Source organism: Strongylocentrotus purpuratus, unplaced genomic scaffold (genome assembly GCF_000002235.5).
Source record: "Strongylocentrotus purpuratus isolate Spur 01 unplaced genomic scaffold, Spur_5.0 spur5_scaffold_3, whole genome shotgun sequence".
NCBI classification, from domain to species: Eukaryota; Metazoa; Echinodermata; class Echinoidea; order Camarodonta; family Strongylocentrotidae; genus Strongylocentrotus; species Strongylocentrotus purpuratus.
Window position 1 is genome coordinate 31,967,387 of NW_022145609.1, and position 24,170 is coordinate 31,991,556.

Sequence of the window (24,170 nt, forward strand, 5' to 3'; positions counted from 1 at the left end):
ATTACGACGTCTTTAAAAGACTATTTTTTCCAATATATTTTTTGTCGTATTGACGACGTCATTACGACGTCATTATGACCTCTTTTAAAGACTATTTTTCCAAGATATTTTTTGTCGTAAGGACGACGTTATAACGACGTCATTATGACGTCTCTAATAACCTAATCATTTCCAAGATAATAATCGGGTAAAGACTACAACATCTAATATGAGCATAAGTCAAAGTAAATAGGGCAATTATCAGAATTGAAATTAGGGAACAACTCCCCCCCCCCCCCCCCTCAAATGTCATTAGTCATGTCATTATAGATTGTGCAACATCTTAACACGCACCAAGGTCTGCAATATCGATCAAGACTGAACATGCTCGCATCTAGTTCAAACGGGAGTGTGTACGTGTGTGTACAGATGCATAGTACTCAAGGCATGCAAGGCGTAGGACTACATGCACTATGCGATGTGTATGTAATGTATTTGAATTCAGAGTAAAAAAGCCGTTGCATCAAGTATCATCCTCCTGAATACTCTCGTTTTCTCCTGCAAATTTACAGTATGGGTAAGTCCTAGAATTACCTAATTTATTTACAAAAAGTACATAAATCTATAGTTACTGTTTTTTGTTCTGAAAAGTTGATATGTAGACTCAATGTATGATCTTATGTCACTATAATGTCAGTGATAGTGAGCTCGGACTTTCAACACTTGGTGACAAGATTTGGAATGTATGATACCATATATGTATTTTTATGTAGGGTCTTGATTGAAGGTATGCATGGCATGGGGCATCATTTAAAGCAAAACAGTTTACTCATTTGCCTACACATGGGCTGCATGGCTTTAAAGGGAAATCTAACTCAAATATACAACTGCTCTAAAAGACTAAAACTAAAAGAAAGCAGAAAAATAAGAGAAGCAAACTGATGAAAGCTTTGGCACTAACAGTTAGATCTAGGTAGACTCGTCTAGATTAGACAGCAATAACCATCTGATTTGGGTCATTTCTTTAATAAAACTGACATTTGTTGTCATTCCCCAATACAGATGGCAACCCAGAGATCTCGTACCGTGGGGGTGGCTATGAGCCTATGTACATATTTTCGTCCACGACATTTTCTCCCCGATTTTCTTTGTTTAGATCTAATTTCCTGATTTCTAAATCAGATGTAAATTAACGCCATTACGAACGTGTAGATGGCGCACAGTTTTTCCTTCATAATCATTTTGCCTTCGGCGTAGACTAGAAAGGATGAGATTGATTTAGATGACTCCGGCAGCGAGAGTTTAACACGGCTTGCAAGATTTTCAACATGGATGTCGATTTTGACCCATAATTTCCTTAAAAGGGACCATTAAACGGATTATTTCAATCAAGTTAGTAAGTGGAACCGATGTATTATAGCCTAGGCCTAATTTACAATTGGATATGGACGAGGTAAAATGACATTTTGGGGGATTTTGGGGGCATAACCCTACGACCTGAAATGGCCGTGGCGTTATCAAGGGAATGTGTATAGACGGTTTCCGTCTCTAAAGAGAGAGCCGGCCGACCCTACCCCAATAAGAGGCTAACGAACGAAAGAGAAGGAAAATTCGGTCTAGGCCTACCTCAAATCAAGCAAATATTCATGAAATGTTCAAATAATGCCGGTCATGATTTAAAAGTCGTTATGTTTCTAACCTGTTTCTGGTCAATTTTCTTATTTTGGGGGGAGTATTTTTTCGGAAAAACATTGATAGTAGTATACACTTTCTCACAGGTTGCATGGCAAACCGCTGCACAATACAAGTGCATACAGATGGAGGGTTGCGGGGGCACGTAAGTCTGCGTGAAGTGATCTACCTCCTCATTGTACGGTAGATAACTTCACACAGGCGTGCGTCCGCCCGCAACCACCATCGGTATGCACTTGTAATGTGCAGCGGTTTGCAGTGAAAGTGAAACCTGTGAGAAAGTGTACTACCGGCCCGGGCCCAGATGTCTGGAAATTGAGCATTACGTGTCGATACGTAGAGGAATAAAGCAGTGACTTGTGTCACAAACATGTAACCTTAAACAAGTCGTTTCTATAGTCTTTAGACATCAAATTTATCTTATAGGCTACCGCGTATACAGAAATCTTTATCTGGAAATAATCGGTTAGACCTGTAAATGGTAAACAAAATTCTTTCCCCACAGGCTGTTCAAAGAAGTTTGTAGTATATGTGTTGCACATGCATACATTATCAACCATTCATTTTGTTCTTTATTCATTTTCTCATTTATTTGTAGGCATCCTTTTTTAACATCTTTCGTCAAAGAAGTGGATTCAAAGCACATTGTGGCCTCAGTATATTGATGTGAAACCATGCAGAAAATGCTACTCTCTCTCAACCTTGTGGATGTTCCCTACTTCCCTAAGGATCAGCAGCCTCTTGAAACAGTTGAAGCCATTATCGGTAAATGTGTACATGTACTTGTATTATTTCTGTACATTTATTTGTCATATTGTGCATGATCACTGAGACACTGACCAATTAGACACTACATAATGGTTCATTTCATTTGAAAGGCTTATTTCAGTTATTTGTCATGAGTTTCAAATATATTTATAATTCAATTAATTTTAGATCACTAAAACCTGCAGGTACAATAACCGACAATATTATGTGAGTTTCAAACAGTGTTTTTTTACCCTTCAGCATAGGTCAAGGAGCTTTCATTCTACCCTCATCAGCAAACTACAGGAATGCCAGTTTTCAGGCAATAGCCTGAATTCAGGCCCTGGCAAGTTATTTTCATACCATAGTTTAGGTTTTTTGTGTACAAGCTAGCACATTCTAGGTGATTTTTCAGGCCCTCTGATCAATTCTAACTGGCATCCCTGAAACTACAATTGTATTGATAATTTACCAAACAAAATCCTGAATCACGTTTTGCATTGCCCACAAATGTTTAAAATCCAAAGGTGTGTTGACTTTATGTTTGTGAGCAATGAGAAATTATTTCTGATAAAACTTACCAAGCAGTACTTTTCTGACATAATTCATTATTTAATTCATTGTTTACGTTCCAGTTTTAAAATATATAAAAGTTTGTCTTAAATTGTATTCCTTTCTTTTTGCTTTATTCATGCACTAGAATTCCTTGCGTCTATGTTTTCTGGATCTGAAAGCAAAGCATAATGCCAGAGATTCCACCCAAAAGCTAACCCATGAGTCCAAGCTGAAGAGGAATATTTCCAAATCGATGGCTCCACTAATCCGATTGGTGAGTCATGGCCCTCATCAGCAAACTACAATTGTATTGATAATTTACCAAACAAAATCCTGAATCACGTTTTGCATTGCCCACAAATGTTTAAAATCCAAAGGTGTGTTGACTTTATGTTTGTGAGCAATAAGAAATTATTTCTGATAAATCTTACCAAGCAGTACTTTTCTGACATAATTCATTATTTAATTCATTGTTTACGTTCCAGTTTTCAAATTGTATTCCTTTCTTTTTGCTTTATTCATGCACTAGAATTCCTTGCGTCTATGTTCCCTGGATCTGAAAGCAGTGCATAATGCCAGAGATTCCACCCAAAAGCTAACCCATGAGTCCAAGCTGAAGAGGAATATGTCCAAAATTACATGTAGATCTACACTCACCCGATAGTTAAACTGCTAGAAAAAAGGTTTTTTTTTCACTTCATTATAATTTATAGAGAGAGATTGGGGGAGGGGGAGAGGTGAGGTGTAGCCACAAACCTGAATGGCTAAGCTGTGGAACTGAAATTCCCATTCATGTCACTTACAATTTTAATGAATTACAGGGTGTACGAACTGACATAATAACAGTTTGAGTAAAAGATTCCAGTATTTTGCATATATTTGTAATTACTATTTATGAGGTTGACCTGTTTCATAATGCTTAAATGTAGTAGACTTGATATGCTCAGTCTCATGCTCACCCCCACCCCCCATCCGCTTCTTATCAGTTCTTAAAACCTGTTGCAAATTATATATAAGTTGGTAATAGAGAAAAATTGAGTGAGTTAAATACAATACAAATCGATTCCATTATTAAGCAACTAAGACTTGTTCAGATACGGAACGTGAACCGCCAACAATTTTCGAAAATGATGCAGTTTGGTTTTATGTGTAAAGCGAATGGCAACAAGTCTTTGTATGTTTTGGACTGCGCATATTCAGTGAGCTTTTTTTTAAAAATAATATACAGAAATGTAAAGCATATTGAACTCTATGTCAACATTAAAAAAACTCTGAGATTTTGTTTTGCAGCATCATATCTGAACGAGCCTTAAAGGGACTTGGTAACATTGTTCATATGAGAGAAAATGATGCTAAGGTATTGACTTCAATGCTATACTGTATGTACACTTAAAGATAATCTGAACATTTGAGTTAAAAATAGACCACTATTGATGATTAAAATTGGGAAAACTGATCTAATCCATTCCTTAATTCTCCCAACTATATTTTTATAATTTGATTAAATTGAAGTGAGTGTAAATCATCACAAAGCAACGAATTAGCTCCAATACCTTTTCCAAATTTAGGCGTTGAAAGATTTTTAAAGGCCTGTTTTATATCTTATTTTCATGGAAAAACGGTTGGGGAAAATTGAAAATTTTGTTGGGAGAATTAACTGTTAAAGAGTGACACACAGTAGCGCCTTCAATGAAAACCATAAATACCTTGTGGTTTGAAAAAAAATTGGTAGTTAAAAGTATAAAATTCTTGGATTGTATCTGTGATTTTGAAAGCACAATATGGCTTACCTACATGTATATTGAATTTGCTGTTAAAATTTAAGTTAAATTTTAATTCTTTTGTGAAACTCCTGGGACTTGCCAAATGAATGTTGTGACATTAGCAATGGAATATATCTCTTTGTGCTAAACTTTTTCAGCATGTTTGCTATTTTATCTTAAACTGGGAAATACCTTCTGAATAATTATTCCACCGTCACCTTGGAATTGCCCAACTGAGCCAATCGTACTGGCGGGAATGTTATCTGATATAAATTGTATTTTATACTTGAACTTCAGCTTCTGTATTTGCAACAAAACTAATTTTTTGATATTTATAAAGATGAATGTTGCCACTAATGCCTTTTCTTATATTTAAGTCATGTGCCCGTAAGAAGCAGGTTTCTAGCACAGAGAATAGGTACAGTTGAGCTGATTTCTGCACAGTTTTCTAATATGCTGTATCGCCAAATGTGAACATCATGGTTTTGACGGGCAAGCAACCATCATCAGAAAACTCTGCAGGTATCAGTGAAGCTCTCCCTGTTCCCCTTGCTGCCAACTTGTTCGTTTTGAGTGTAAGAAATAACTTAGCTAAGCCATGTGTTTATCATTTGTGCCATTTTTCTCCTGTGTGTGATTTAGATTGTATAGTTTTATACTTTATACTGAATTCTTGCCATGAACTTAGATATTCCCCTTGTATGTAACAAGAATTGATCTCATGCTCAGAAATTCTTTCCAACAACCTTTTGTTTTATGTGATAGTCTTTATCTGCATTAAAATCTTGGGGTTGTCAGGAGCGGTTTTGCAGCATGGAGACGAGGTAGAGCTGCACTGATGAATGCCTAGCTTTCCACTATGCTGTTTTGCTGAATATGAGGAACTTCCCCAGTGTGCTGTTTGCTTGTCTACTAAAATACTGCGGGTATCAGTATAGCTTTACCTAGTCTCTATGCTGCTAACCTGCTTCCCACAACCGTAAGACTTATAAGTTTAGCCAATATGTCATAGTTTCTTGTAGCACAATTTATAACGAAACAGATATCTTTGTGATGGCCTGTTAACTTTCTTAAAATAAATTATGAGACTGACAGAAATACACTAGGTATTTATACAGCATGTTTTGGAAGAAGTGTCAGGATAGTGATGAAAAGATTTTGTACCAATGGAAAACAAAGTTAGATAGAATAAGAAGGTATAGAAATACGTATTTTATATTTTTGTTATCCATTTTCATACCATATACGTGTACATTAAAAATATGAAAATTACTTTCTGTTTGGCATGTATATATATATTATGTGATGCAATATTTGTTGCTTTGATTTTACTGTGTGATTGTTCAGAATGTGTACATGAAGTGACTTTTACACTTTCTTCCTTGATCAGGTGGTCGTATAGATGTTATTTAGAGGACAACAAAGACGTAAAGATCATGTAAGGATAAAAGGTACATCGAAATGACCAGTAAGGTGTAAATATCACGTCAAAATTTGATGTCCATACAACGTATACAGGTCTTTCTTGGGTGAAAGTTGACGTCTTAAAGACGTCTTTATTTAACCAATAAGACCTAAAAAGAAAATATGACGTCCATACAACGTCTTTATATGGTACAAGTTGACGTCTTAAAGACGTCTTTCTTTGACTAATAAGACGTTAAAATCACGACAAAATATGACGTCCATACGACGTCTTACTATGGTACATGTTGACGTCTTAAAGACGTCTTTCTTTAACTAATAAGACGTAAAAATCACGTCAAAATATGACGTCCTCGTGACGACGTGCGCGGGTGCAAAATCAAGTCTTTTTGACGTCGTGTTATGTCGTCTTAAAGACGTCTTTCTTTAACTAAAAGACGTAAATATGACGTCCATATGACGTCTTCCTATAGTACAACTTGACGTCTTAAAGACGTCTTTCTTTGACTAATAAGACGTAAAAATCACGTCAAAATATGACGTCCTCGTGACGACGTGCGCGGGTGCAAAATCAAGTCTTTTTGACGTCGTGTTATGTCGTCTTAAAGACGTCTTTCTTTAACTAAAAGACGTAAATATGACGTCCATATGACGTCTTCCTATAGTACAAGTTGACGTCTTAAAGACGTCTTTCTTTGACTAATAAGACGTAAAAATCACGTCAAAATATGACGTCCTCGTGACGACGTGCGCGGGTGCAAAATCATGTCTTTTTGACGTCGTGTTATGTCGTCTTAAAGACGTAGTACAAGACGTAAATATGACGTGATATTTACCAGTCTCTGCTATCAGGGATGTAGCATATGAGTACGACAACCTAACGACCCACCCCGAAAAACACCATTATATATATATATATATATATTTCTCTTATCCTCAAGCGAGATTTTTATTTCCATAATAGCAATACATATTTACATTAATAACTTAATGATTGAGTGAAACATAACATAGGCTAAAATTAAAGTACATTCAACAATTCTTCCAGCTTAGTATAATTTTCTTTCCTAACACATTCATATCTTAAAAATAATTTTAGCAACGACTTGAATTAAAAAAAAAGTATGTGGGTAGTAAACAGAACCATTAACAATCTTCTTAACGTAACACTTATAAATTGCATATTGCAAGTAATTTAAAATAATATTCAGAAGTGAATATTTCTTGTTTCCAATATCCTTACCTACAACCAGGGGCGTACGAAGGATTTTTTAATAAGCTTTGGCATTTCATTAAAATATTAGAGAAAAAGACGATTCGTTGTACCGATTTTTACTCTTTTCTTTTCTTTCCCTTTCCCTCTCTTTTTTCCCCTCCCCCTTTTTTCTTTTTTTACCGACGGCAGCGCAATTTTACCGACAATATCCTCACAGGTGGGGTGTCGCACCCCCAATACCCCCCCCCTCTTTGGAGACGCCCCTGCTTGCACTACAAAACATTAAATCAAACATTATACGTAAGTAGACGTCATCATTGTATATCTTTAGGGTATATCATAATAATAGGCCCGTTCACACACAACAATAGGGGGGGGGGGGTAGTGCACGTACGTCAAGAAAATTGAAGAAAAAATAATCCTCCCAAAATGGCACAGGCATAATATATAAAAAGATTTTCCATACACATACAACAATCCATAAACAGTAATGAGTGGGAAATTCAATTTTAGATATATCATAAACATCTACATGTAGTACCGGATGCGTGGGATCGGGCCTATGGACCAATGGAGACATTGAAAAATATAGACCAGCTGTATAGATCATGAGCAGTCTGGTCCTGAAAGCAGAGTTAACAGGCACTTAGTTTCTTCCCCCCCCCTGAAAATTTGCAAATCGCTCAATGGGGGGGGGGGGGGGGGGGGGGGGGGGGGGGGGGGGGGGGGTAGTAGTGAGCACTATTTTTTCCCCCCCTAGAAAATTAAAAAATCGCACCCCCTTGAGCACCATGGGGCCCCGTCTCCAAATAAAGGTAACATTAACACTTTTTTTCTTCTTCCCAGGGGTTGGGGTCCAGGCTCCCTACCTCGCATTTCCCTTATGGAGCGTTTGGGAGGGCAGGTGGGAGTGGGAAAAGGGAAAATAGCCCAATTGATAGGAAGATTATCTTTGTATTCTGCCTTCTCCCCAATAGAGAACAAAAATGAGAAAGCCTAGAGGGGTAGCGGTACTCCCAAAATCATCTTCCTATGATGAGGGGAGGGAGAATGTGAGAGACGAAGAGAGAGAGAGAGAGAGAGATAGAGAAAGATCAAAAAATGGGAAGGAGGGGGGGGGGGGGGTGGAAGTAATCAAACATAAAATACTCGATACCAAAAAAGCATAATTTTTTAACAGAACCCCCCCCCCCCCCCCCCCCGAAAAAAGGTAAACTCATATTTGCCATTTGCATCAGTGTATTGTCCACACATGGTACATGCAGGTACAGTGGGATGGGAACATTGAATTCGAGAACAAGAAAGACATACAGCGATGCGGGCAGTCCTCTTCATCCCCATCCTAGAAGTGCTTAACCCCCCCCCCCCCGGGTCTATCTTTTGTCATTTTCTTTCACACTGATACACATTGATACGCACACATAACTCTAACCCTATACATTTGACCAAATATATCTGGAGAAAAATGCTGTTGGAGACAATGTTGGATCACCCCCAGCCCTCACTTCTTAGTTATTCCCCTTCCCTTAACATCCCTCAACTCCTCAAGGACTCATCGATTCAAGAACACAAATACTATTTAACAGTGAGTTGTATGATCAATTGTTTATTTCTTTACAATACATGAAGTACAAACTGCTCTATGATAGCTAGATGCAAGTAAGCAGAATTTTTAAATCATATTTTTTTTAAAAACGAGCTGATATATGTATATAACGCTGCCTGGTACATCTTTTACCTTTAATATTCATTTCCCTAAACATGTATGTTCATTTTCTGTTTTTGTGTGAATCATCTTATTTGAATGTATATCGTATAGGTCGATAAAACACAACTCATATATGCACATAGGAAGAAAAAAAATGTTTGAAAAAGTCACCTTTTTGTATTACTCAAATACATCTTGTATGTTTTTACAAACTATGAAGTTATCAAATATGCAATAAGTAGAAATATGCTACAATCACTAGAAAATATACACCAAATCCATGTCATATTGACCACAATTCAGTAGTACAATATTTGAAGATTGAAACATATTTTTACATGAAATTAATCAATTAATCCTGTATATGAAATAATTTTGATAATAATCTTATTTAAGCTAAGATTTCAATGGCAAACAGGGTTTTGATAAGAATGAATATATATATATATCCTTAAGCAGCATCACCAGAAATTAAGGCTTTAAACATTTGCAATGAGCAAGATACTATACAATTACTTTACATTTATCACAAGGTGATCTCTACTTTTTCACAATGACACAGCCACAGCATTCCTTCAGGGCCCCTCTTGAAAATTTAGTTGTATTGCACTTAAAGAGATCTGTATGCAGAATTAAAACAATGCATCGATACTATCTAGTTGTACTTCAGATAAGGCATTTCTATTGGCATCACGATGTTCAGACACGGAAGGAAACTCAAGGAAATTCAATTTACAGGTGCTTTGAGATTCTTTGAGATTTGGGCCAGAAAACATGCTCTTCTTGCAATTAGATCTGCTTCCCCCGAATTTAATGTCATGTTTTTCTTGTCTGAGAATTTTACGGTAATCATCTTCAGTATTCTTATTTACATATATGATTATATATAACAAGATATATACATTTTTCCTACAGTATTCACGAATAAAATACACATGTATATGAAACATAAAATGATACCATTTCCGAATTTAAATCATGTCTTTCATAATTGATTCCTACTCTTGGCTTTCACATTATTTTACCTTCATCTTAATACGAGTCAATGGGATTATGGGATAATTATCCACAGAAAGGTTACTCTCCGACGATTGCAACACACACACCAAAGCATTTAGAAAGCTGCTAGCTGGTTTAGAATTCTGACAATGACGAAAAACATTTTTTTAAGGAATCAAACCGAATCCAAGACAAAGACGTTTTTTGACACATTGTATCTGCCATGTGACTCTGACCCCCCCCCCCCCCCCCCAGAAAAAGACAAAAACAACTCAAAGTAAAGCAAAATGTGTGGGGTACACAAGACAGCTTGTCGTTCAAGTACATGATGTACATCCACGTATATTTCCTTTTCAGTGTTCTTTCTTACTGCAGGTTTTCTTTGGCTCTTTATATTTACAGTTCACAAAACAAGCATTTCTTTTACTGCTGGAAATTTTTCGAAGATTACATTTGACAAAGTTTTTCCATCACCAGAACCGGAGCTCCTTTCTAAATGTACATCTACATTTTTCTCTGAACGACATCATTGCAGCTTGCCTCATGCACAAGTCTCAGATCATGTAATACACAGAACAGTATTTTTTTTCCATGTTCCATGTTCATGTACACACTCCTCCGACTAACAGGTGATTTATGATAATAATAATAATAATAATAACAATAATAATAGGTCTCTTTATATCGTGCAGCTACTACATGAATATACTCTACTGCACTTAATACAAAGTATCATATTATTAGCCCAGTCCTGCTGAAGGACGTTAGTGTCACGGCCGGACTCTAACTGCCAACCATTGCCTTGCCACTTTATCTTGATTCATCACAAATCAAAAAAAACTCTCTTAACCTTTTAACAAATTTCCTTTTCACTGATATGAGTCTCTTATTGTTATGCTTTTATTAGAACCAACATGTTGTCTGGGTAGATTTCTCCTGTAAGTTTAATTACAAGATTTGTACTAGGGGGATGCACATTACTTCTCAGTCTGTAGCACCACAAAATCATCTTCAAAATCCTCTTCCACCTGTTCAGCCCTGACTTCCTCTGGTGCTAGCCCTGGAGGCTGCTCACCGCTTAAACCAAAGCTGCTGGTGGAGATGAAGTCGTAGGTGGCACTGTTGGTGTTTTCTGGCGACTGACTGATGACCGAGATGTCATCTGGACTACCTATGGAGGATGGTGTGGTGTATCCAGTGGGTATATTGGATGATGCGGTGGTTTCCTCATCAGCAGCATAAGCCTGGTCTCCTGCAGAGGTATCCCTTGAGAAGGAGACACTTGCCACCTGGTCTGGAAAGGTCGAACCACTCACAGAACCCATCAGGGACTCCCCATCTGATTTCTCTGAATAAGGATGGCTGACCAGAGCACCGGAATCGCTGTCGCCAATGGACGTGGTCCTATCTACTGGAGTCTTCTGTCTGGAGGGTCTACTATCACCAAAGTCTCTTGGCCTAGGTTTTGATTGGACCGTTTCTATCGAGTCTGAGCTGCTTGTATCGGCATCATTCCCATGTGCAGGTCGCTGGAAGGTTTGTCCGGGAGGTCTGGTCTTTGGTCTAACTGCAGGACCCAAGCCACTTTGTCCTGCTTCGTGGTCCCTCTCCAATGGCTGTACTGAGTCGTCATCCACTTCCTTGACACCCGGGAAAAGTTCTTGGCCTTCTTCATCCTCATCCCTATCAACACCCCTCTGATCATGGGTGCGACCCCCTACCGCTCCTCGGGGTCGGTGTTGGTTCCCAGGGGGTGGCTTTTTGGGAGAACCCCGCTGCTTGGAAGGTTTCTTTTTCTCTTCTCTAGCTACAGGTAGAGTTGGTGGAAGGATGTTTTCGATTCTGTCTCCTTCTCTGTAACCATCTCCAGGATGAGGGTCCTCCTCTCCAATGTGCTCAGCAATCTTGAAGTACAAACACAAAGAAAAAAACAACCAAGAAACAATTTATGTTATTAACTTACTGTTGATAGTATGCTGATGAAATCTGCTATCTGTATCCAATTTCTAAATACTTAAAAAAAAGTTATGAACTTCAACCTTGATGATATTATTTATCTTCGTAGGAAGTCAATCTGATCAGATTTTTGAGTAACTAGGTCAAAGATCACAGAGGTCAACTCCAGGTTTTGGCCTTGTTAGCACAATATCTCAAGAACCACTAGAGATACGAGGTTCAAATTTGTAGATGATGCATATCACCAAAGGTAGATGATCTGATTAGAAAAGTTGGGGGTAAAGGGTCGTTCAGTCATGACACAGCAAAACCACAACAGCCTTTTTTTGATGATACATTTCTATGTTTTATAACACAGATTCAATGATTTTTGTTGGTCTGGAAATGAATTGTGACATTTTCACCTTGTGACATACATGTTTACTTAAAGATAAAGTTAAGTTCAGGGGGATGTTTCACAAATATCCTAAGTTGAACTTAAAAATTATGAAAAGCCATTAGCATCTTTGAAAATATTTTGTAAAAGTAACTTTAGAAGAAATAAAATGTTGATTCAAATCATTCATATTTTCTATTATCTAGGAGATTTCATGTTCTTGATGTGGAATTTATGAACATTCTAAAATACTTGAATTTTTGCTTTTGAATATATTTTATTTTAGGGCTACAAATGGCTTTCCATAATTTTTAAGTCCAACTTAGAGTTACGTTTGACTTAAAATCTTTGTGAAACACCCCCCTGGTCATGCAATTGCATTGGGAAAGGAACTGTTTGGAAGCGATTGGAAAAGGTTGATTATCTAGCTACACCGAGGTTTCCGAATCATCAACAGAAATTGGCCCAGTCTTCATGGTCTTGCTAAAAAGTTACATGCAGAAATGTGTAAGGGACTACACAAACATGTGGCATGAATGTGTGTTTTTTTTTAGCTGTTGCTTGCCATATTTCGAATACATGGGCATCTAAAGAGCTATCCTTTTGAGAGGACATCTTGTATATGATACTCTTCCAAATTGAAGTAACAGAAGGAAACTAGATGGAACTTCGACTGCACGCAGTCGAAAATGATGCCTCCGTCATAGAGCAATTTTACAAACCAAAACAGAAGAAATTTTTCAAATTCAAGTTCAATTGTAATCCATTAAGAGGTTCTCAGAATATCGTGATTACAAGCAATTTCTCATATACATATATGACCCTTTGATCTTTGACCTGATGACCCTAAAATCTACTCAGTTCATTGGCTCTGCAAGATGTCCTGAGTTAAATAGTAATCCATCTGTCAGTTCTAATGAGAATGCGTTCACAAGTTATTTTTGGATACATAATGAGCCCATGACCTTTGACCTCATGACCCATGAATCTACTCAGTTCATTGGCTCTGCAAGATACATACATGATCGAAATTTGGCAGGAATCCATCAATCTGTTCTAATGAGAATGTGATCACAAGCTATTTTTGCATACATAATGAGCCCTGTGACCTTTGACCTTTGACCTCGTGACCCCAAAATCTATTCAGTTTATCGGCTCTGCAAGATACATACATGACCAAAGTTTGGCAGGAATCCATCAATCGGTTCTTGAGATAATGCGATCACGAGCTCTTTTTGCATACCTAATGAGCCCTGTGACCTGTGACCTTTGACCTTGTGACCCCAAAATCTAATCAGTTCATCGGCTCTGCAAGATACATACAAGACCAAAGTTTGGCAGGAATCCATCAATCGGTTCTTCAGATAACGCGATCACGAGCTGTTTTTGCATACATAATGAGCCCTGTGACCTTTGACCTTTGACCTCGTGACCCCAAAATCTAATCAGTTCATCGGCTCTGCAAGTAACATACATGACCAAAGTTTGGCAGGAATCCATCAATTGGTTCTTCAGATAACGCGATCACGAGAACGGGACGTACGGACGGACGGACGGACGTACGGACGTACGGACGGTACGGACGTACGGACGGACGGACGGACAACCCGAAAACATAATGCCTCCGGCTACTTCGTAACGGAGGCATAAAAAGCTCTCATATTATTTGTTTTACCTTTCCCAGAACTCAACCTTCTCTTTAAGTGGTTCTTGAGATATCGCGATAACAAGAAAGCGGTACGGACGGACTGACGGAAAACCCAAAAACGTAATGCCTCCTGCATTACTTTGCTGGGCGGAGGCATAAAAAGGGCAAATGTTGTAAAGACAAATTACACGTCCACACATAATATCTAAAAGTAGTACAATAGTGTTTTTAAATTGCTTATGCTTTGACTCCTTAAAGGCCGTCTGTACTAGTTTCGCTAGGAGGGATTAGACCACCCAGGGTGGTCATTGACAGGTGGCTTTCTCATGAACTCAGCTCTCAATTAACATTAGAAAAAGGGGATCATGGGGGACCAATGGTCACCGATTAGGCATTGTTTTCTATATAACTGTAGAGGGAGCAAGTGGCTACAAGTAGTGCGGTGGGGATTTAAAGTCTTTGTAATTATGTGAGTATCGAGTAAAACCCTTACCGGTAAGTTATGTTCCCTGGCAGCTCCCAGTGCAGGTGGTCCTCTGCGGACCTGCTGCAGGACGGGCCGCTCTTTCAGGACCCTCCTGGGTGCAGCGATGTATGCATAGAGAGCAAAGAATCCAAAGACATAACAAGACACAAGAGCAGGAAGTGCAGCCCAGATTGGAAGGTCTCTGAAGATCTCCGCATGGAATTCGCTGACGGCTCGACCAAAGTATTTGAAGTTGTCGACAAACAATGAAGAAACCGTGACGGATAGGGCCTGCAAGAAAGAAAAAAAAAAGAGAGATTACATTAATGATAATAATAATAATAATCGGCATTTTTATAGCGCCGTCTATCTAGAAATTCTATTCCGAGGCGCATTTATTATTACCCCGGCTTTAGCCTAGCTGCCATTACAGCGCTCCAGCATTTCAAGGAATTAATTCCTGCCAGGTACCCATTTACATCACCTGGGTCGAGTGTGGCAAATGTAGATCAATGCTTGCCAAAGGACATTAGTGCCGCGGCAGGACTTGAACCGCGGACCTTGTGATCGACAGTCCAGCGACATATCCACTCGACCATGACACCTCTACTTGTTGGGGATTAAAGTCATCTAGAATTATTTTCTGAGAAATAATGACCATATTCTGTTCTTGGATAATGCATGTCACATTATGTACCACAAGGCAAATATATTATCTTAGAAATACAATAATCTTGTAAATAAAGGTTGTCCGTCTTTTAAGAAAACTGTTCCTATCGTGAATTAAAATGTTGGGGTTCCTGCATTTAGTCTAGGAATGAAAGAACTTGGAAGTACATGGGTTACCAATAACTAAATGCTGTACCAACAAGCTTATCACCATGTATGATATAAAAATTTCATGAGGCAGGTTATCAATTACATTAATTTCCTTTCATAGCCTACCTATAGCAGCTTACATGGCATCGATAGAATAAATACAACTACTACTAATAATATATGAGATTTGTAAAACACTGATTCCACTTTGAATCAAATGCTCAAGGAGCACTTGTGCAAAAATTAAAATGACATTTAAGCATAGATCTGGATTGTAAACGAAATAACAACAGGAAGAAGATGGTCTTGTATCACCGTCCTGCGTGAATCATTTGAAGACATAGATGCATAATACACATATGACACAAAGCCGACGATTGGAAATTAAGAAAATCATCAATTTGAAAAAAGTTTTAAAAAATAACGTAACAAAACATACAAAAAACGTACAGCCGTATTCATAGCAAAAAAACGAAACAAATACGGCAAAAAGCGGAACGGTTGGCATCTCTATAGTGCCCTTTGGAAGGCATTAATCCTCATTACCAGGTCCCTCGGAAAGGACCTAAAGCAGTTGGTCCTCTGGTTGCTTACTAACAAGCATTTATGCTTTCTTAGAAGTCAGTTAGAATAACCACCACTACAACATAATGGAGCACAAGTAGTGGCAATGTCCTACACATGAGCTCTATACAAGATTCTATTATCATCATCATCATCATCTCTATTATCATCACCATCATCATTATTATATTGTAGAAGTGTCGTAGTCAAGTGGTTTAAGCACTTGACTTGAAATTCCCCGACACGGCACTAATGTCCTTTGGCAAGGCATTAATCTTCATTTGCCACACTCGACCCAGGTGAGGTAAATTGGTACCTGGCAAGAATTAATTCCTTGAAATGCTGGAGCGCTGTAATGGCAGCTAGGCTAAAACCGGGGTGATCATTAGTGCGCCTTGGAATAGAATTTCTAGATAGATGCCGCTATTCTTATTATTATTTATTATTGACCTACCCTGGTTGGAGGGATATCGAAGAGGGGATCCACTTGGTAGATCCTGTGGTACTCAAAGCACTCATCCTTGCGGATGGATGTCATGGAACTAAACCATTCCTGCAGGGCCTGCACCCAGGTCATCTTGTGTGGCATGCAGTTGGCTGGGATCTTTTCGTACTTCTGAGCATTGCGGTAACGCTTGATGGTTTCTTCCTGGGTTTTAAGGTGAAAAAAAAAAATGATGATAATGATGATGATAATGATAACAACAACAACAACAACAATAAAAATAATAAGTTTATGAGTTTGAACCTTAGCATGACACTTATGCTCTCTCAACTGTGGCGTTAAATGCCTATCCACCCAAAATGCAATGTCAAAGTGGTTAGGTAAACATACGAGTGCCCACATGTGAAATAGCGATGGGCTAATATGCTTTCCGTTGGAGTAACCGAGTGTACACTGCGAAGTGCAGAATCTTCATTGAATATAATCACTGGCGTTACACTACACTAGACGCTATGGTCAGTTTGATATTGGTATCTGGTACATAAACACCAGTTAGGCCTAAACGAAAAGATGTTGTATTGCCCATTAGGTGCCAAAATATGGTCGGTCGGTAAGAATTTTTGTTATTTTTTTTTTTTGGTGGTCCCTCTTTAGGCTGATATTTCTCAGTTTTGAATGCTTCGATACATATTTTTTATTCATTAAACATTTTTTTTTTGTAAGTGTTAAAAAAAAAAAAACTATTTTAAAAACCCAACCGTAGATTTCAAGATTTTTGGGTCAGTCGCAAAGGACAATACAACATCGTTTTTTTTAGACCTTATTTTGATTATAATTATTAACCTGATAGAGATAAATCCAATTCCATATGACACTGATGACGAAGATGGAGGTCAGGAGACAGGCCATGAAGCGTCGATTCCAGTATAGGTCTGAGTACATGCCGACACCAAACACAAGGCATGAGACTGTGATGGAAACCGTAAGCTAAGATGAAGGAAGAAGAAGAAGAGAAGTACTATTAAATGAATCACACTTTTATGTTTCAAATTCAATAGAACAGTTAGTAAAGCGCCTGCCTGACGAACCAAAAATTGTGGTCAACTAGTCAACTAGTCTACTCAAGTCACTTTTATGTTCATTGAGAGCGCATCTAAACTTGCAATATTTCATGAAAATTTTGGGTAATGGTATACTTTAACTCCATTTTCAAAAATCAAACTAATACGCCACACATGTATGTGAGTAGAAATGAATTGGTTGGCTTACCAGAATAGCTGCAGGCGACTTCAGATTGACCTGTTCGCCGAGCCACTCCATGATGCTGGTCTGGTTAAAATAGAAGATGTTCATCGTCATGCCGACCATGACATCGTGGATGTCGGCCCGTCGGTAATCGTCCTTACCATCAGCGAAGCTCTGGAGTTTCTTCCAATCGTGACTGGTGAGGTGGATCTCCATCTGGGCTTCAACTTGGCCGCTCTCTGGGGCCTGAGAATGGAGAAACCAAGGAGTGGGTTAAAAGATAAAGTTGAGTTGTGGTCGTGCGATTGCATTGTGAAAGAAACGGTGTGCAATCGATCAGAAAAGGTTGATCATCTAGCATATACTGTAGGTATTGGTGTGTACTGCAAGGTTCTGGAATCATCAAAATGATAGGAAATTGGCCCAGTCTTGGTAAAGTTTCAAGCACTGTACACAGAAATATGTTTATGAAACTACATAAACATGTGACATAAAAATCTGTCTCGATTGTTATGCTGTTACATGCCATATTGGAATATTAAGGCATTTAAAGAGCCATACTTTTCAGGGACAATTTTTTCTCTGATGTTCTTCCACACTTGCATAAAACAATGATAACGATCACAAATTATTTTTTACCTCTTCCCAGAACTCAACCTTCTCTTTAAAGAAGCATAGAATTAGCGCCAGTTTTATGACCAACAGGCTTTATGTAATGCTCAGCCTTTCCACCCATTCCCCTTTATGGTAAAGTCATTATCATACTTTTCTATCACTGGAAGACTCTCTGGGCGTGTTCACACCGCAAGGGGGGACCGTGGGCGGACCGTGGATCGCGCTATCGTAGCGCGACCCACGGTCCACCCATTGGCAATTGCCGGATCCACACCACAGTGAGATAGCGCGGTCTATCATAGCACCCCCTTTTTTGAGAGGTCCTGTTGTCATGACGCGTGACGTCATGAGGTCAGAGCGGTCAAAGATTTTGTGCGCTATTACGAACTAGGAATTGTACCGATTCAGATTCAGATCGCACCAAAATAGAATGAGTATTAAATTCCCCGTGTGTACATGTAGAACGGTGACTTCCGGCATGCTATCGTAGCTCGGGTTCACACCGGCAGAGATAGTGCTGTCTAGCGCGCGCTAGACCACGCTCTCTCTCGTGGACCACCCCCAAGAGGTGCTCCAGTGGTACGCCGTTTTGGCTCGCCCTGGCTCGCTGTTGGACGGACCGAAATGACATTGTACCTTCCACACCGCAGAGATAGCGCGGTCTAGCGCGCTAGACAGCGCTATCTCTGCTGGTGTGAACAGCCTCTCTGAGAGACTAAGGGGTAGTTCTTGATTGGAATATGGGTTTGCTGTGTGCAGACATGTTCACCCATTACTGTAATGGTCTTTCAACCAAGTCTGGTGTCAGCGCACTGTGACCTTCTGCACATGGAAACTGATGACCCTCTCCCTCTTTAACACCTTAGTCACTCCAATGTGATGACCCTCTCCCTCTTAAACACCTCAGTCACTCCAATGATATCGATACCATGCAGAGCCATGTTGCATTCAACTTACCATTGATGGTAACTTTTCCATCAATTTCAGCTACCTTGGCAACATCACTCAACAGCCAATTACATCAAGGTTTGAACCCCCCCCCCAAAAAAAAAAAACAAGAACATGAATTTACACTTGTACATGTGCTTTTAGCCACATAATAGCCAGTCCACATTCAGATCTTTTATTTAAAGCTTACCTATTGACTCCAATTACACACAAAAAAACACTCATAATTCCACTTACCATTTCCTTGCAACCTTTGAGAATTGGCATTCAACATGTCATGTAAGAACTACCCCCCCCCCCATCACACACACATATTTTACTAATAATTTTGAACCACTGTATTTAAGACCATGCCATTGCATGTCTTACTTGTTTTTCTTGTCAATTCTCGCATATCTATTGATACCAACCACCCCCCCTGCCTTGTTGAGTGTTGTGGTTAATTGCAACCAATCAAAACTTAACATAAAATTGAAATCAGTTGCAACTCATTACAAGGTAAAATGCACCTCTCTACATAAATTATAAACATTTTATCTACAGAGAATCAAATGATGGACCTAAGATTGTTTTGGATCAACCGTTTTTTACAACACAGGGCACAACATATTCACTATTAAAACAACGCTGATTTTTGACTTACTTTTTTCTGGATGACATTGACTAAGTGACGTACAAGACGACGAAAGAACATATCGTCAGCATCACGACAAGGCATAGCTTTGACATCATCTTCACACTCGACAGGCGGGGGGCATACACATGGCTTGAAATCGCTGGCTGTCAAACAGGCTTCAAGATTGTGCTGTGCATCTGCTAAATTAGCCTAGAAAATATATAATACATGCATTTAATTCTTGTGTTTCTAATTGCATGGCATGCTACAAGTAAATAATGTTGATGTTATCTCTATTTTTTTTATACTTATCCATCTGGTGAAGCATTACATTGTATTTGAATCAAGATTTTCAATGTTTGTAAGCCATTTTGTTTCAGCCTTATGGCTGCTAATTTGAATGTGTTTTTAGCAATAAACCAGATCGATTTCATTCACTTCAATAAACTACTCTAATCATGACATAAAGAAACATAGTTCAACTCCATGTTTCAAAATTCAGGATATAGACTGGTTCCATATGTACTTTTAAGGATCATGTACTGGTACTTCTTTCACGATACTTGGTTGTTAACCTCAAAAAGATACCATAAAGGTGTTTCAACATAGGTTCTAAAATAAATTCCTGATGGTACATCACATACATTCCAAATACCCTCAGTCTCTTTCTGCCCACTCTACCTAGTAAGTGTGGCTGTGTAAGTAGCAAATATTTGACAAAGGTCACTAGTTAAAAGATATAAATAAAATAAAATACAAAATCAACTATAGTATTAATTTCTATTTAGTGTTCAATGATGTGACATACTGTACATGTGCCATCATCAAAAGCATGAGTTTTTGTTTTGTTTGATGGCTGTGTTTTTTTCGGAACGGGTGTTGGGTTGTAATTTGATAACTAGAAAGGTAATCCAACAATTTCTCTGACAACCAATTTTCTTGATAATATTTTGTCAAAGCTATAAAGTTAGGGCGAGTTGTATATATGGGTTTCACATGTATATTAGGTTAGGGTTGAAGTATAGGTATGGGTCCAGGGGGGTGTTTCATAAAGCTGTGCGTAAAGTCATGCATGACTTTACGAATGACTTGAATATGAAGAGCTAAATGCAGAGACGCCAAGTTTAAAGATCAGCTATGCTTGACATTTTCATGACTCGGCGCGCTTGTATAGCGTACGTTTTGAAATAGCGCCCGCGTCATGCGTGAGAGGGTTTTCAGACCCTCGAATGCGTGACACTTGGTAGCTCTGTAAATGGGATTCTCAAATCCTTTTAATTGCATAAGCTAAAGTTGAAATATGCAGATGTAGATTAACCTTATCATTATTAACAAAACATTTTGATGCAAAGTGTATTTTTGGCTACAATTTAATTGATATTTTGGGAAATACAGTCAAACTTTGTTAAATGTCAGGAAAAACTATGGAAATCCCATTTGGCTCTTCATATCCAAATCATTTGTAAAGTCATTCGTAACTTTATGCACATCTTTATGAAACACCCCCATCAGAGCTACCAACCTTGTGCGACCAAAAAAAGGAATCATGCTGATGGCAAAAAAAAAGGAATTCATATAAAAACGAAACTTACAACCATGCGCAACACACTTCCAATGCAGAATTTTTCATTCATCATGCTGTTTTTTCCATACAATACAAGCAGGAATTTTTTTGGTGGTTATTTTGGTATTATCGGCATTTCATTCTTTTTGAGAATATTTTTCTTTTCAAGTATGTTTTAAATTTAGTTTCTATTGAATTTGTGCATGATCAAATCACCATTTTAGGGCAGTTGCTTGACGTGCGGTATGTAAAAAAAAAAGGATTTTATGAAGAAAGAACGTAATACCGTAAATTGGAGAAAAAAAGGGAGAAATTCCGGCAAAAACGGAATGGTTGGCAGCTCTGCCCAAGGCTTGAAACAGTTCATACTGCATCTCAACGGGACCTTACCTGGCACTGGTCTTTAGCTTTCTGCTTCTCACGCTTCATCTTCTCGCATCGAGCGCTCGTCTGAGTCACTGGATCATAGTCTACCATGTCACTGATGTCCGGGACACAATCGACATCCAGGTCAACGTTGAGGGCATCGACGTACAGAGAGAACTGCTTGGTCAGACAGAGGCAGACGAAGAGCAGACAACAGCTGATCAGGGCAGGATTACCTGAACCTCCCATGATTTTGAGAAACGTTGATTTGCTAGTGCATGAATGACTAGCGCATGTATCTAACAAGAAAAAAGGAGGGAAATGGATATTATTCATTTATTTAATCTATATCCAATATTTAAACAGGCCAGGGGGGTGTTTCATAAAGCTGTTCATAAAGGTACGCATGACTTTACGAACGACTGGTATATGAAAAGCCAAACGGGATGCTCAATCATTCTTGATTATTATTTATTAAGTTGAACCGTGCAGATGTAGATTAACATTCTTATTATAACAAACATTTTTAATGCAAAGTATATTTTTTGCCATAATTTAATTGAGGTTATTGGAAATATCAGAAAAAAATTTGGGCATCCTATCTGGCACTTCATATACAAGTCGTTCGTAAAGTCATGCGTAACTTTACAAACTCTTTATGAAACACCCCCCAGGTAGCATGTTTTTGCCAGTAGTACAGTTGTTTTCTATATTAAGAGCTAAGCTAGCTTGGACGAACCTAAGCGGTGCACAAGTGTTCACTAGTAGATCTGCACTTTGCTTTCTTGTAGTTGTAGTAACCTCTGGCGAGAACAGGAAAATAGGGTAAACAATTCTGTAACTTTGGATTAATGTCTACAATCGGGCAAGTGCACTATTAACAAATAGTGAATGACCATGAGTGCAATGGTACAAGATTTTGCACGAGGTGAAAGATAAGAGATGCTCTATCAAACGAGGCGCAGCCGAGTTAAATAGAGCGTCTCATCTTTCACCGAATGCAAAATCCTGTTCCATTGCACGAATAAAGACCATTCACTATTTCTTATATATAACACCTCAGACGTTAACAGGCTTCAAACAATTCATTTTTAAAGAACAGTTTTCCTAGGCCTAAATCTCATAGTGATTTTGTTTGTTTTTATTGATGAAATTGCTGATAGTGGCACGCACTATTAAGCAGGCAGCAAGCCATGCACATACCAAGCTTTATGTTTATTAGGACGCGGAGTGCAATTTTGTTTGATCCGTTTGCACGGTGACGTTACTTACCTCACCATATACTTTGTACATCGTTAGTGACGTCAGCGTGCAATGGTGCAAATGGATCAAACAGAATTGCACGGCTGGAGAACGATGCCATTCAACAGTACTTTTAGCACATGTCATGTGTTTAGGAATTGACCAATGAGGTTGCAAGAATCTTAGTAGGCATTGTATAAAGATCTACATGTATATCCAATATATATCTTCTAAATATACAGACCTTAGACACCTACATGTATCTAAAGATATTTATAATATAAATTTGTGTTATACGAATGGGTGCAGGACCATGCAGAGCTAGCAGAGGGTGAATACTTTCGGGCCATATAGCCCACAGCATTACTATCCTGGCTGTGTATAAAGACGGGCGCCACTGTAGTATATTCACGCAATATTATGTAAAACCTGCTGTATGATACTTTCAAATGATATGATAAACAATTTGATGAGTCAATGCTGATTAAAAATAAGTAACAAATAGAACTTCCAAGTTTCATTTGGTGAAAAAAATTCTTGGTTTTTCAGCCAGTATTTGAGCTGACTTTTACCGATTGGGTCATCCGTCTTCAGCTATATGGCCCACCATTTTCTAATTTTATAAAGTTTTTTCAAAATGAAGAGAGACCTCAACGCCTGATTACATTGCATGTGTTTATCGTTGTGATTGGTTGTTGAGACCCTGTTCTCACTCACTTTCTAGACCGATCCAGGCTAGATTGGTCTAACTGTGAGTGTGAACAGACAAGCGGTCTAGGAAGCGATCTTCTGAATCGATCCAGGAGGCCACCTCGCAATGTGATCTTCTGGACCGGTTCACTTCCTAGATTGCCAAAGACCGATCTGCTAGCGTGCAGTGTGAACATAAACCGTGCCAGGAAGCGATTTTCAACCAGAAGTGAGTGTGTTTTGGCAGGAGAGAAAGAAAGACAGAGATTATAAAAAACGAGAATAATATACATGTATAAGGAAAGATAGAATGATTACACAAAGACCTAGAAATATCGCAATCTGTATTGCCGCGCAATGCGAATGTATCCCCCGGCAGGGGCAGCGATTTTGTGTCGTCCTTACATGTATGTTTGAAGGAGGGAAAAAGATCCCCTCTCCCATCCCTGAAACAAAAGGATGAGGTAGAGATCGCCACTAGTGGCTCGGACCATTGTCAAGACTAGGAGCAGCATCACCAAAACAA

At 38.6% G+C, this 24,170-nt stretch overlaps 1 protein-coding gene and 1 long non-coding RNA gene across 2 annotated transcripts; one reads left to right on the forward strand and one right to left on the reverse strand.

The window, feature by feature from the left end:
* The first annotated feature begins 400 nt into the window (after nucleotides 1-400).
* LOC105436513 lies at nucleotides 401-5,093 on the forward strand. Its single transcript, XR_004066172.1, has 4 exons — nucleotides 401-556; nucleotides 2,270-2,436; nucleotides 3,119-3,247; nucleotides 3,503-5,093. It is a non-coding gene; the product is annotated as an uncharacterized LOC105436513 (long non-coding RNA).
* A 5,433-nt stretch (nucleotides 5,094-10,526) lies between these two features.
* LOC585291 (chloride channel CLIC-like protein 1) lies at nucleotides 10,527-22,006 on the reverse strand. Its single transcript, XM_030996348.1, has 7 exons — nucleotides 21,737-22,006; nucleotides 19,810-19,992; nucleotides 17,628-17,849; nucleotides 17,202-17,345; nucleotides 16,368-16,562; nucleotides 14,558-14,821; nucleotides 10,527-11,988 (listed from the first exon to the last, which is right to left on the reverse strand). Exons 1-7 carry the CDS (start codon nucleotides 21,959-21,961, stop codon nucleotides 11,062-11,064), a joined length of 2,160 nt encoding a protein of 719 aa, XP_030852208.1. The 5' UTR covers nucleotides 21,962-22,006; the 3' UTR covers nucleotides 10,527-11,061.
* Between the last annotated feature and the right edge of the window lie 2,164 nt (nucleotides 22,007-24,170).